Source organism: Calidris pugnax, unplaced genomic scaffold (genome assembly GCF_001431845.1).
Source record: "Calidris pugnax isolate Ruff unplaced genomic scaffold, ASM143184v1 scaffold118, whole genome shotgun sequence".
NCBI lineage: Eukaryota > Metazoa > Chordata > Aves > Charadriiformes > Scolopacidae > Calidris > Calidris pugnax.
The window spans coordinates 408443-422072 of record NW_015090855.1 but is presented as its reverse complement, the minus strand read 5'-3'; the positions used below and the strand labels follow the sequence as shown (position 1 = coordinate 422072).

At 50.8% G+C, this 13630-nt stretch overlaps 1 protein-coding gene across 1 annotated transcript; it reads left to right on the top strand.

The window, feature by feature from the left end:
- The first annotated feature begins 2912 nt into the window (after positions 1–2912).
- LOC106889087 (thyrotropin-releasing hormone receptor-like) lies at positions 2913–13235 on the top strand. The gene is made up of 2 exons (XM_014943813.1): positions 2913–3704; positions 11079–13235. Exons 1-2 carry the CDS (start codon positions 2913–2915, stop codon positions 11457–11459), a joined length of 1173 nt encoding a protein of 390 aa, XP_014799299.1. The 3' UTR covers positions 11460–13235.
- Positions 13236–13630: the final 395 nt, after the last annotated feature.

Genomic DNA, 13630 nt, shown 5'->3' with positions numbered 1-13630 from the left:
CACTGTTCCAGGATCAAACCAAACCAAAAAACTTCTTTGGTCTCTGTGGGAGTTTGTTTTATTCTTGCTTCCTGCTCCCACAAAACCAATTCCTGGCATGTGTTTGAGGAAGTGGATGAACCCTGACTTCCCCCTCAGGACGTTTGAGCAGGGTTTGTGCCTTCTCCCCTCCCACACGCAGTGCCACCAGGCTGGCAGCTCTCCCCACTGGGTTTTCCCCCCATTTGAAATAAATATTGTTTCCCATGAGCTCATGAAAAGCAGGCACTAACAACTGTGTTTCTGAGGCTGCCACAGTCTGCATCCCAAGGCTCCCCAGCATCACCACGACACAGCAGTGGTCTCACGACCCGCTGGAAGCCTGTCTGTGTTAGAGTCACTCCAGAGCCGCAGAGTACGCAAACCCTTGAACACAAATACATCCGTACTTGTGAGCAAACACACACGCCCACACTTCCCCTCCTTCCCACAAACACGTGCAATAAGATTAAATGTTATCGTTACTCATTTACCTCCTGATATGTGCTGCTTTGCAACTAACTCCAAGCGCAGCAGCAGAGGCTGGTTTCTGACCACCACGATGCTCAGATCTGGGTGTTTCCCAGCAGTGTCCATCACGGCCAGCGCAGCACAGGGAGCTGCTGGTGCTGACAGGTTCCCATCTGTTGAAATAACCATGTGTCGACCACAGTGAGGAATATGCGGGAATAGGATATTTTTAAATTGTGGAGAAGGACCAAGGGAGCGACAGTGGGACTGAGGTGGGACTTCAGAGAGGGATAGTGTATTACAGTTCTGCTAATGACACAGGATAAAGCAACCAGGATGCTGCACCCCTAATAACCACACCGTGGTCTTGCCAGAGGACAGCGATGCTGATTATTACAGATAATTGTAGTAGAGCCTTTTGCCTGAGAGCTCCCTGAGCCTCGCAGAATAGTGTGTGATGGATGCCATCAGACTGGTCCTTACATGGAGGTAGTTGATGGGTATTTCTCTGTAACACACGCTGGAACGGCTGCGAGCGTGATGCTCGGGTGGCAGGATCCTGGGGAGAGGCTGCAGGATGACATGGAGGGGAATTTAGGATGTTGGGATGGCTAAAGGGGACACTGCCTGGCTCCTGAAGAGGTCACTAACAGCTCATTAGGTTAACACAGCCTGAATAGTGTCATGAAGCAGGTGTAATATCTAGAGAGATTTTAAAATGCATCTATTTTTAAAAAGGGAGAAAGTTAGAGCAAAGTGCAGCCTCGGTAGGTGTCCAAGGGCAGTGACAGGACCTGCCATATGTCCCCAGCCCAGGGCTGTAGGGCAGAGGGGTGAGACTGGCTGGGGCACAGGCTGGCCCTGGTGCAGGCTGCCAGCAAAGCCCTAAGGAAAGCAAATGGAAAGAGAAGAGAATAGTTGTCCTTTATAACTGACCCAAAGGTGAATGAAATGTCATGGGAGGGAATGAAAAACTGCAAGGATTGTCCTCTGTGGAGCTAAATGGAGGCATAAGGTTTCCCAGAGAAAGGAGGAAAATATTATTTGCCACGGTAAGCCAGAGCTTGGGCAGACTGGTGCTTCCTGGGAGCGGGGCACAGAGGTGAGGCAAAAGGCATTTTATCCACCTGGATAGCCCAGGCTTTGAAATTTGCCTGTGAAACCCTGGGCTTCACTCATCCAGCATCAGGACGATCCTTCACATTTTGGGTATGTGCCTCAGTGTTTGGGATTAATGGGGCAGCTCTGTCTTTCATTGAAATCTATTCTAATAAAACAGTGAACTTTCCTCTTGTCCTTTCCTCTGCTCCACAGGTGAGGGGCCCGTTAGCACCTTATCTCTACAATGACAATTGCTCTTTCAATTTGAAAATGCATTTTGTGACAGATTGTGGAGATGTCAGGAGCAAGCACAGAACTGGCAGCAAATTCTGGTTACTGGTGACCATCAGGGAGACACTGGATCTCCAGCCTGACAACTGGGGACATCTTAGCCTCATTGCTGAGGAGATATGGGGTCTCCCAGTCCAGGACTTGGTGAGCCTTTCCCCAAAAGAATGACACTGATGTGCCTGTTTGGGACAAGGGTGGCTGCAGGAGAGATGACATGAAGGGGAGCTCAGGCAAGGGGCTCCTTTCCCCAGCCCAAAGGAAAAGGGAAAGGCCATGGGTCTCCATGGCATCACCTTGGTCCCATCCTCCTGAGAGAAGAGGAAGGAAGGAGCCCTCATCCTCAGCTCTCCTTGCCCAGGGGGGACAGTGCAGCCTGTGACTCGGCAGGGGACACAAGGCACCCACAGTCCTGGGTCCCGGAGTGGACCAGCTCCCTTCTGGGGTGCCCCTGCTCCTCTCTGTCCTGGGGTCTCCAACTTGCCACCCCCACCACCTGCCTGGGGTCCTTCCTCCTCCTCCTCCTCCTCGCGGGCTCAGCGGTGCGCTAGGACCCGGCGGGGGATGCGGGCGGGAGGCGGACGGGGGGTCCCGGGGGCTGGGATAGTCCTGGGGGTCGCGGGCGATTCTGGGGGGGTCCTGGTAGTTGCAGGGGGGGCGGTACCGGCGGCGGCGGGAGGGCCTGGAGAGTCCTGGGATCCGGGGCTCGGGTTGGGGGGTCCTGGAGCATCCCGGGGGGTCCCGGAGAATCCCGGGGGGTCCGGGGAGCTGGAGGGGTCCTGGCCGCTCCCGGCGGAGGCTCAGCGGGGGATTTGCAGTGGGAAGGGGGGGTGAGGGGGTGCAAGGAGCCGGGCGGCAGCAAGACTTGGGGTGAATCGTGGAGAAAAGAGGGAGGGAGGAGCCAGGGCGGGCGGAGGGCGGGGAGGGGGCGCGGGGGGCCGCGGGGTTCCGCGGCGAAGCTCCCGGCTGCCGGTTCCCCCACTTCTCCCGCCGCAGGGTGCGCGGAGCTCCGCCGGGGGAGGATTTGGGGACCGATGGAGAACGGCTCGGTCAGCCCGGGAACCGCGCTGGGAGGAGGCGTCGGAGGCAACCAGACCCTGGGCAGGATGCCCCGGCAGCCCCTGGAGCTGCAGGTGGTCACCATCCTGCTGGTGCTGCTCATCTGCGGGGTGGGCATCGCTGGCAACGTGATGGTGGTGCTGGTGGTGCTGCGCACCAAGCACATGGTAACCCCCACCAACTGCTACCTGGTGAGCCTGGCGGTGGCCGACCTCATCGTCCTGCTGGCGGCCGGGCTGCCCAACATCTCGGAAGTGGTGGCTTCTTGGGTCTACGGCTACGCCGGCTGCCTCTGCATCACCTACTTGCAGTACTTGGGCATCAACATCTCCGCCTGGTCCATCACCGCCTTCACAGTGGAGCGTTACATCGCGATCTGCCACGCCATCAAAGCCCAGCTCCTCTGCACCGTGTCCCGCGCCAAGCGCATCATCTCCTCGCTCTGGCTCTTCACCTCCCTCTATTGCCTCATGTGGTTCTTCCTGGTGGACACGACCCAGGTCACCTTCTTGGATGGGGCACAGGTCAGCTGTGGCTACCGGGTCTCCAGAAGCTTTTACATGCCCATTTACTTCTTGGATTTCGCTGTCTTCTACGTCATCCCATTGGGGCTGGCAACTGTCCTCTACGGCCTCATTGCCCGCATCCTCTTCATGAGCCCCCTGCCCGCCACCCCACAGCATTCCTGCCTGGGCTCCACACACCAGGGTGGCTCCCTCAAGCTCTCCTGCAGGAGCAACAAGGGGGCCCTGAGCTCCCGCAAGCAGGTAGGGGGTCCCTGCTGGGCTGGGGCATGCTGGGCTGCAGTCAGCACTGTCAGGGGCTCAGTGCTTTGGGGGACATTCTGGCAGGGGGTGGAGTGCCCCAATGTTTTGCTTCCCTTTGTGGAGGTAGTGGAGAAGGTTGGTTTGCTGCACCGAAGCTCCCCCCAAGCCCAATTAGGGTCTGGAAGCACAGATGGTCTGAACTCAGCGGAGCAGGACAGGGCTCCTGGATCACTTGGGAGAGGCAGGAGTGCAGGGGTGTTTGCTGGATAATTAATTACTTATTGCCTCCCCGAGGAGGGGAGTGCTGGATCACATTATGCTGGTGGGACTTGCCTTCCAGGCAGGGTGTCTCAGATTTAGAGGATCAAAGAGAGGGGAGAGCTGGTCTGAACCCCTGTCTTGTGAGCCCAGCACTGGCTGCAGCCCCCTGGTTCCTGCAGGTGGGGAAGGTACCTCAGTGTCATAGTGGTGTGTTTGCCTCAGTGACTCCTCAGTCATTCAGCTGCCTGCTTGCTCCCCATCTCCTCTTCACACCTCCTGCCCTTGGTCCTCCTCTTTCTCTGTCCACATGGACAGTCTCTAGCCCCCAGCTTCTTGGACAGGTCAGCATCTGGACGTGGGACACTCCTGCCAGCTTGCTGGCCATTTGCAAGACGCTATCCTAATCCAGTTTCAAACTTTGCCTAGGCAGAGACATGGGCTATTTTAAAGGAAAGGAAATACAGGAATCTGTCTTGAGTCCCTGAAATCATCAGCTCTGCTGTGATTTGGAGTGAGCAGGGCCGGATTTCCAGACAGCCTGAAATAGGTTTCAGCCTGTCTTAAATTCCTTGTTTTCCCAACTCAGTATCTCATTGCCTGACTTGCACGGGAACCTCCATTCCCCAGGAGAGACAATTCAGTCACAGAGGGGAAGCAAACAGCCCCGAGAACGTGTATATCTTCACAAACTTCTAAATCTTTCCAGTTCAGCTTTTTTCCTCCTTTTTGCTCCAGCATAGAAAGGTTTAAGGCAAGTCCTTACTTCTGCAAAAGTACTTGCCTGCTCTCCCAGGGTTGCTGGCTGCTACGGGAGCCTCGGGCAGGGGGTCCGGCAGTGAGGCTTCTAGATACTACATGGCAGTACCTAAAGGGACCTCTCCTTCCAGAGCCACCGCTGCAGGGCTGTGCCATGGAGTGGCCGTGCTGCACACAGCATGCTCCAGCCTCACGAGGATGAGTGGCTGCGGCTGTTAGTCCTGATGGGGCTGGATGATGTGCACTCCAGCTCCTGGAAACATCCTGTGCCCTCTTTTCTGTTACACCGGGAGTTTTCTCGAGATCGTCATTACCTCCTGAAATATCTCAGCATGCAAAGACTGGCCTGACATCCCAGAGCTGGCATCATTAGGAATAAAGATGGCACTGAGTTTTTAAACTGTGAAGCAGTTTCCCAGGGCTTCCAGCTATGATTTGTTGAATGCTTCCTTCTGATTTCACACCAGCAGCTCTTCAAAGCAAGCTCTTGAGAGTGATGGAGGAAGAAACTCCAGCTGTGCCCCAGCTGGCATGTGGGCTGGGTGGTTGCCACACGGGTTGGTGGCTGTCAAATGGATGCCGTGCTGCGCCCCAGAGGTGGCTGCAGTCCAAGTTTTTCCATGAACATCTTTCACAAGTTGGATATGGCATAGGACAAGATTGCTTCATTTGATGTATAATCAGAGGGAACTTGATGTGACTATCCATAAAAATCAGAGGGGACAAAAATCAGGATTTGGGTGTTCTACTTGAACCGTTTGATTCATTGCTGAGGGGATCTGCTGGATGCTTGGTGCCACTTGCCAAAGCCAAGTGAAACCACACAGCTATTTTGGAGAGAGTTCTGGGCAGTGTGTATAGGAGTGCTTCGAGCATAACAAATCCAGGGCCTGTCAGAGCATCCACCTTAGCACTGAAATCCAGCCAGAGCTTTGACTGGTGATGCGATGAATTGAGGAGCAGAAGCTGCAGTGAGTCATAATTCTGCATGTAGTTATGAAGGAAAAACCAACAACCCAACCACCTGGAGAGGAAAAGAGGCCTCCAGAGACACCAAGGGGACAGCACTGGATTCTGCCCTCAGTTTTTTTCCCTGAGCAGGGGAAGCCAGGGCCAGAGGAATGACATTTTTTGGGAGATGCTGCAGTGTGCAGGAGCCCAGAGGGGCAGTGGGGGTAGAGCAGAGGGGAAGCCGGGGCTGAGAGCTGGGGAATGGGCAGATCATTAAGAAGGGGGTTTTAATGTGAGAAGGAAAGGAGCTAAATCCATTCAGGCCAGCAGAGCTGGCAGAGGGAGATGCTGTATAGGAGAAGGAACTTAAATGCAGACGCAGAGGAGAGCATTCCCCACAGTCAGTGGGTGACAGTGACAGAGGTGCATGTGCCCATGCGAAGGGGAAAGGGAGATTCAAGGGGGCCTGTGCCCCACCACCCCCCACCCCCAGCACCTGGGGCTGTGGGACACCTACCCAACTAGGCTTTAGCAAAGGTGTGGGAGGGGCACAGAAGGAACCCAAGAGGTCATCTCCAGGCAAGGTTCACTGCCAAGGAAATCAATGGCAAAAACCTCCATGCAGTGGGTACGAGCCCTAAAAGGGAGCAGCCTGGACATGAGTGTCCTGTGCCATTGTCAACAGAAGAAAGGCTTCCTCTCTGATCTTCTGCTAGCCATGGCATCACTGCCCTAAAACCAGAGGAAACGTGTGGAAAGAAGAAACACATATGGATCTCACCTCAGACCACTGGACACTCCTTGGTGATAGTTGATGCTGGCTGAGGAGCTCATAAGCAGGTTTCTTTGCTCATTAATCACCTGTGGCCAGGGTGGAAAGGAGAGGGCAGCCTAACAGGTGATGCCACTGATCTCTCATAATCTCCTGAGAAGTGCTGACAGCCCTTGAAAATGTCACCAGGAATTTCCATGGTGACCCTGGGTAAAGGGTCTTGTCCTGAGTGTCAGAGGTGAGGACACAGCACCAGAAACTGCTCTAATAACAAATGCTGGTGGTGTCCAATCCAGCAGGGTGATGAGGGGGCTGTGAAAGTGATGCATGTGCTGCCAGCGGAGAAGACTGAAGAGAGGATGCAGCTTCTTTAAAATGCAATTGCCATCTAAACTAAACCACTAAAGACACCACTAGAAATCACGCTTGCAAGTTTGGTCAAAACAGCAATAGTGTTGCCGTCTGACAGGCTTCCCCTTGCAGCAAGAGCTTCACAGGGCCCTGCAGGCAGCAGGTTGTATGTCAGTGATGTGGCGAAGCGGGACCCCAACCCTGCAAACACCTTTGAATTTCTTGGGGTGATGATGCACAGTCTGCCAGATTCCCATCATGGACCAGTGGTACGAGAGGGTGGTGTGGCTCCCAGAGGATCTGTTGACCAGCAGAGCAGAGCAGAGTGGGAAGATGAGCTTTGGGGCCTCAAGAAGGTCCCTCTGACCAGGGACCCACATCAGTGCTCCTCTTCTGTCCTGTTTTTATAGAGGAACTGGCTCTTCCAGTCTCTGTGCCCTGAGTCCCCTGGGAGATGTCCAAAAGGGGCTACCCCACAAGTGCCCATTTTTCTCCCTGGCCTCTAAAGAGCCTAGATGGTTGGGGGTGTTTTGCTATGGGTGTGCTCCTACAACAGCCCCAGCGCTGTACTGCTTGCTTTTCAGAGCGTGAAGGTGTTCCTGTTCCCTCACTGGTGCCTCTAAAACATGTTAAGTTCAGAGCAGGACAACGCAAGGTTCTAAAACATGTTAAGTTCAGAGCAGGACAACTCAAGGTGTAAGTTTTGCTGTATGTACCACCTACAGAAGAAAGGGCCACAGACAGAAACACCAGCCACCTCCAAGAACATATCTCACCTGCCAGAGAGGGACCACTAGAGGGAGCGGGATTCCCAAAAAAGGATGCTGCAGCTCAGGGTGGTGGTGCCTGGACAAGGAGGGGTGACACTGGCTGGGGAGAAGCCTCTGTGGCCTCCAGCACAGGGGCAGAAGCTGGACACAGCACTGAGACAAGGGATGGGTTGGAAGGGCTGTGCGGGGATGCAAGAGGCCGACTGCCTTGTATGGAGCAAGAGGGATGCTCGGAGTGGGTTTGCTCTGGGAGTTACAGCGGGCTTGGCCATGGAGATGGAAGGTGAGTGGCCCCTTAGCTTTGGCACAGGGACCCAGGATGTAGTCAGGGGTCTCTGCAGCAGATTTCCTTGGCTGTTCAGCAACACTGGCTTACATCCTCCAAAGTGTTTTTCAGCTAAATATCAACAGTTCTAGTCAAACATCCCCTCCTGCCTACAAACCTTTGTCTTGCTTCTATCCATAGCTCCTTTACAGCTGTTGTGTGCACACACTACGTACAACAGAGCTGTTGCAAAACACTTGTTGGAAAAATTGCTGTCCCTGAGCTGGTGCTTTCCCGAGGGATGCTTTGAGGCTACAGCAAAGCTCTGGCTTTTTTGGGTGCAGCTGGTTTTCTGGGGGCATAATTCAGGACTAGTGCAGTTTGGGATAAGTGTCCCAAACTCTTCTCAGTGCATCCTGTGTCGACACAACTTTGCAAAAGTTGCACTCAGGAGAACACAGTCTGTACAGACAGTTGGCTTTAAAAGGCAAATTTCAATCTTACAGCAAGCTCAGGGCAGGGCTGCCTGTCCCAGCTTGTGGTCTGGAGGCAGCGTCCTCGGGGAGCACTGAGGCATTTAGTGAGACGGAGGTAATAAATCCTCGTGGTGCTGCTTCCAGCCCGTTTCCCCTCCCAGGACAAAGACCGCTCTCTCTCAGGGCTGTTGGACGTGTAGCAGCCAGTGCTCTGTGGATGACAGCCCTATGTGGTCTCCTGCGGTCAGGAGGGAGGCGTTGGGACATTGCTGGGATGGACTGGCACCACCAGCATTTCCACAACAAACAGCCAAAGAGCAGGGGCAGTTATGGCTAAAAAGCAGATGAATCACTGGTTCTTTTCCAGACTACATTTCTTTTGGTCTCAGAAAGGACCAGAATGAACTTACTTTTCAGCCTTATTAGGATATGCTCCCCCTGGTGCTGTCACTGGGGTGCAGAGTTCAGATCACTGCTCACAACCATCGTGGGGTCCTGAACAGTAAAACAAGGCAGAGAATTACAACAGTCAAAAAGCCAAAGATGTTTCAATCTCAGTATTAATCTGCTAGCTTTAAAGGAGACATTTCAGCCACACAGGAACCTCCCGGCCGGAAGGGACCCCTGCCAGAGATCAGGGCTAAGTGTATAAAAGCTCAGGGATTTATTCTCCCCAGTCCTGTGGTGGGAAACTGCACCTTGGGAACTGGGACAGCCATGGAGTGAGGAGTGTCTGTGTCTCAGTGAGGACCTGCAGAGATGTACTATTTCACTTTCCAGGGACATATTTTGCAGCAATCCTGCTGCCTGGGACTCCTGAAGTTGATGGAAAGACTCCCCCAACCTTACCCACTTAAAGTCAGCCCTTAAACATGGACCCTTCCAGGCAGGACTGGGATACACTCAGTCTCTTCATGCGATGGAAAAGCACAGAGCCTGCCCTCATGTCCCAAGAGGAATAAACTGCTTAGCAGAGCAGAATTAAATTCTGACAGAAATTGTACTTAGGATCATTTTAGCTGAGGAGTTGGTTGCATTTTGCTGTAGTGTTCATTGATTAGCACAGTTTTTGTTTCAGGTTCTTGGGAAATAAACCTCAGATGCATAAAAAATACGGCCAAAGCAATTGTCTCTGCAAACCTGAGAAGCAGGCTGTGGAAGGCAGCAGTGTGGCTGAATGCTCCATCTCTGTCATGTCTTTTTGCTGTAAAGATACATAGAGAAGTAGAAAATGCAGGTCCCATGCGTATGCACTGCTCACGTAGCACACAGTGTTGAAGCAAAATCTGTGCCCTTCTGGGCTGATCTGGTACCAGGAGCTCTCTGTTTCCAGGTCTTGATAGATTATAACCAGAGCATTTGCATACTAGGTAGGGTGGCTTGAACCCAAAAGCTTCTGAGATGGCTCTTGCTCTCCTGCATCCAGCCAGCCCTGTAAAAAAGGCACTGAAAAGCTTTGAAGCTACCTTTTACTGACACATCTCGTACAGCCTCTCATGTCTTTCCCAAAAGGCAGCAAAGTGGCAGCAAACATGCTGAAGTCTTAGCAACAGCCCCAGCACTCACCATATCACTGCAAGATGTTATTCTGGGAAGTGTCCTCACATTCCCATTAAACCACACACAACAAAACGCTTCTATTTTAGCCTCAGCTTGACAATAGCCCTGTTCTCGTAGGGAAAGTTTTGTTGCCACTACCAACCAGCTCCAGTTTCTACTCAAATCAATACAGGAAGGCATAGTTGCTCATGACTAAGTTAAAAAAAAATAAAAAAGAAATGCTCCAAGGAATTTTGAGAGACTGTGAATGTGATCTAAGTGCTTATTTCCATATTGAGAACTGGAGTCATTGCACAACTCCCTTTCTGACGTTTGAAACGCCACTGCCTTAATATGTGTGTGGCATCAGTGTTTACTCATACTTTCCTCCTTGGGGACGTGTGTATTCTGTAAGTATTTGCTGGAGGATGATTGACACCTACCAGAAATAGCTGTTGAAATTATTAGGATCACTGGATTTTCAGTACAAAACCCCATTTTCTTAAACAAGCTTGAGCGGAGCTGAGGGCAATTACTGCTCACTTCTGAACTTCGAGCTGAGGGCAATTACTGCTCACTTCTGAATTTTCAATATCTTCTTGTTCCTATTATGTTAATGTAGTACTTCCCCAGTGTGCTGCAAATTAAAATAACCCATACCAATTAGCTAAGTAACTCCCATATCAGCACAAGTAGGAGTTTGTGTAAGACTCCAGGCAGACTCCTCTGCTCTCAGCGCTGCTTTGTACCAGGAGCCTATCCCTGGGAAAAACAGCTGCCGTAGGAAACCAGAAAAATCTTAGGCAGGGAGTTGAGATATATCCCATGGCACCCCCAAAAGTTAGGACCCCACTTTTGCATGAATTAGCTTCCCCACTGATTTATTGTTATGTGAAATGTTCTAATTTGCTTTGTAGTACAGAAGTTCCCATGATTATCCCAGCCCATTTCCAGGCCGGTGGATGCTTCCCCTAAGGAGCTTTAAAGGCTTTTAAATAGTAGGTGAAAACCTGTCATTTAAGGGGTTTATTCATGCAAGATTGTTTCATGAACAGAATGGATTCAGAGAGGAATAGCCCCATGGTTTGGGTGTCTATTTTAACCACTTAGAGAGAGATCTAAGCAAGATGTAGGCTGAATTAGTTGTCTGCATTGTATCTCCAGGTGGGAAAGCTCAGCTGGAGATTTAGCATCACCTAACTGTTTCTCTTTTTGCATATCCCTACTTGAAAGGTGACCAAAATGCTAGCTGTCGTGGTGGTCCTCTTCGCCCTTCTGTGGATGCCTTATCGCACGCTGGTGGTGGTGAACTCCTTCATGGACCCTCCGTACCTGAACATCTGGTTCCTCCTCTTCTGCCGCATGTGCATCTACCTGAACAGCGCCATCAACCCCATCATCTACAACCTCATGTCACAGAAATTCAGGGCTGCCTTTAGGAAGTTATGCAAGTGCCAAGAGAAGAGCGCTGAGAACCCCGCGCCGTACACGGCCCCGGTGTACTACAGCGCGGTGAAGGACTCTTCTCACCACAGCTTCGACCACAACGTCACCGAACAGGAAGATCTGAACAGCCTCCCTGCGCCTGCAAAGAAGAACAAGGCTGCCAAATAAATCCTGGGACCCTGAAACAGCGCAGGCAGTGGGAGCTACACGGCTGCCTGCGCTGTGTTGGGAAAGTGCCAACAGAAATTGCTCTGGCATTGCAGCAAGCTTCATTTAATACCTCTCCAGGGCATTGAACAAAACAGATTCTTAGAGGCAAATTAATTTGCTTTTCCTTAATGCTAATTTATTCTTGTTTGGTGAAGTGTTAGGTACAGGTTAATGTTTAGCATCTTTAAAGACTCTGTTGTTAAATATAGCAGTGCAACGCTATTCTGTGTTATGTGCAAGTGCAACTGTTTGTTGAGTTGGGCCAGAACATTGAAAGGAAATCCGGGAAGAAAAAGGTATTCAAGGAAAAAAACCCACAACCTTCGTTCTGCTGGGCCAATTTTCTTATCTGCTGAGATTCACCTGCCTGAATCTACATGCCTATACCACAGACACCCAATGTGAGCTGCTCCTCTAGAGTCCTTTTAGGGTTAATGGGGAAAATTAGGCACTACAAGAAAGTGGCTCCTCTCATCTCAGCATAGTCCTCCGAGGAAGACACGTACCTCAGAAGAAGATGAATGCCTCCTGAGATGTGACTTTCTTTCCATTGACTGTAAAGGGACTCTCTCCAGTGGAGACTCCTATGGTAGGAATGACTGAAGTTGGGTGTCATGAACCTCCCCTAGCACTTCTGGGAACATTGCTGTGCTGGTAGTACTTATACCCAAGGACCAGACCAGTTGGATTTGTTAAAGAAGAATGAACAAACTAATAATCAGTGTTCCCTAAGGTCATAGTAATACTTCCAACATTGTGGTCTAAGCTTCTTTGGGATAATTTTACCTTTTCTGTCCAAATTCTTCTACTTCCTTCAGCTGGTTATCATAGCCTTGTCCTGTAAGCCCCGATGTGGTGTAGCTATGTCCCATCCAGCAGCGCTGCTCTCCGTCCCAGCTACAGTTGCATTTCAATGGCAGGTGAAGCAATTATCTTCTTTCCTGAAAATAATTTGAGAAAGTCCATCAAGTGTTTTGTGATAAGTGACTCACTGACTGTAAGACATTAACAATACTCATTGCTGCTGTCATCTTGTGAGCAAACTGGATATTCATAACCTGCGTCGTCCAAGAAACCAGCCCAAGGACACTTGCCCCAGACTTGCAAGAGACTCTCTGGACTAGGAGTAAAAGGAAAAAGATTACACATGAGCCAAATGCTCAGGCTCTTGCCAAATAAAACAAGTGTCAAGTACCAGTAACCCTCAAGTGACTGTAAAAAATTCTTCAAACAGCCAATTCAGCCTCAGTAGTTAACACTGGTTTTCACCAAAGTACGGTGTTAAAAGATCTTAGAATTTTGCATCCACTTTGGAAAATATCTGCGTGATATTTTTAAGAGCACAAGACATTAAGTAACCATCCTGCATCTGTGGGAAATCACTTCCCTGAGTGAGTCAGAACAAGACCTCACCTCCCACCGGTGTGTCAGGAACTGCCCGGGACCCAGTTCATTTTGGTGTAGGGTGGCTTTCCGTGTACGAATACTGTAGTGTGATTTATTGAAATATCTACTTTGCCCCCAAAATAACTGTAGGATGAGAGAAGAGAACCTTGTTTTTTGCAATTATTTGAAATGGTGTGTATTTGGAATTTAGGGATTAATGTCATTTTTGTGCTCTTTGTGTATATTGGGAATTTAGGAACAAAGTTCCTCTTTATTGTTGCTACAGTAGTTCTGTACAGAGATTTGGGATTTGCTTCTTGGAGAAAATGAAAGCGGTTTTGCTATAATGTGAGAAAATTGTTCCACTTAGCAAAAGAAACTAGGAAATGAAACAATTTGCTTGTGACAATCTTTTCTCGAATACAGATCTTTTTTTTCCCTTAGATTTTTCCTTTGCAGCTCAGAATGAGCCAGTGATAAAAGCATCTGCAGACAACCCCGGGCAGTAAGGACCAGGGTGCCTTCAAGTAACACACAGGTAAGGCACAGGAGGAGGAAGGGGAGCCCTGGGGCAGCTGCTGGTCCCCTGGACAGGGCAAAATCCAGGGCTGAGGTTTGGATGTGTCAGCTCTTACCTTCGGATGTGTCAGCTCTTACATGGGCTGGGTTGAGGCTAACAGGAACAGTTTACTGCATAGCCCAGAGCCAAGCTGGGCTCTTGTGCTAATGAGTCCTCCTTCCAA

Excerpts from the sequence above, each read along its gene's own strand:
- LOC106889087 (XM_014943813.1), top strand. The coding sequence starts at position 2,913 with ATGGAGAACGGCTCGGTCAGCCCGGGAACCGCGCTGGGAGGAGGCGTC. Across the intron at positions 3,705-11,078 it reads CCCTGAGCTCCCGCAAGCAG|GTGACCAAAATGCTAGCTGT; the intron begins GTAGGGGGTCCC and ends CCTACTTGAAAG.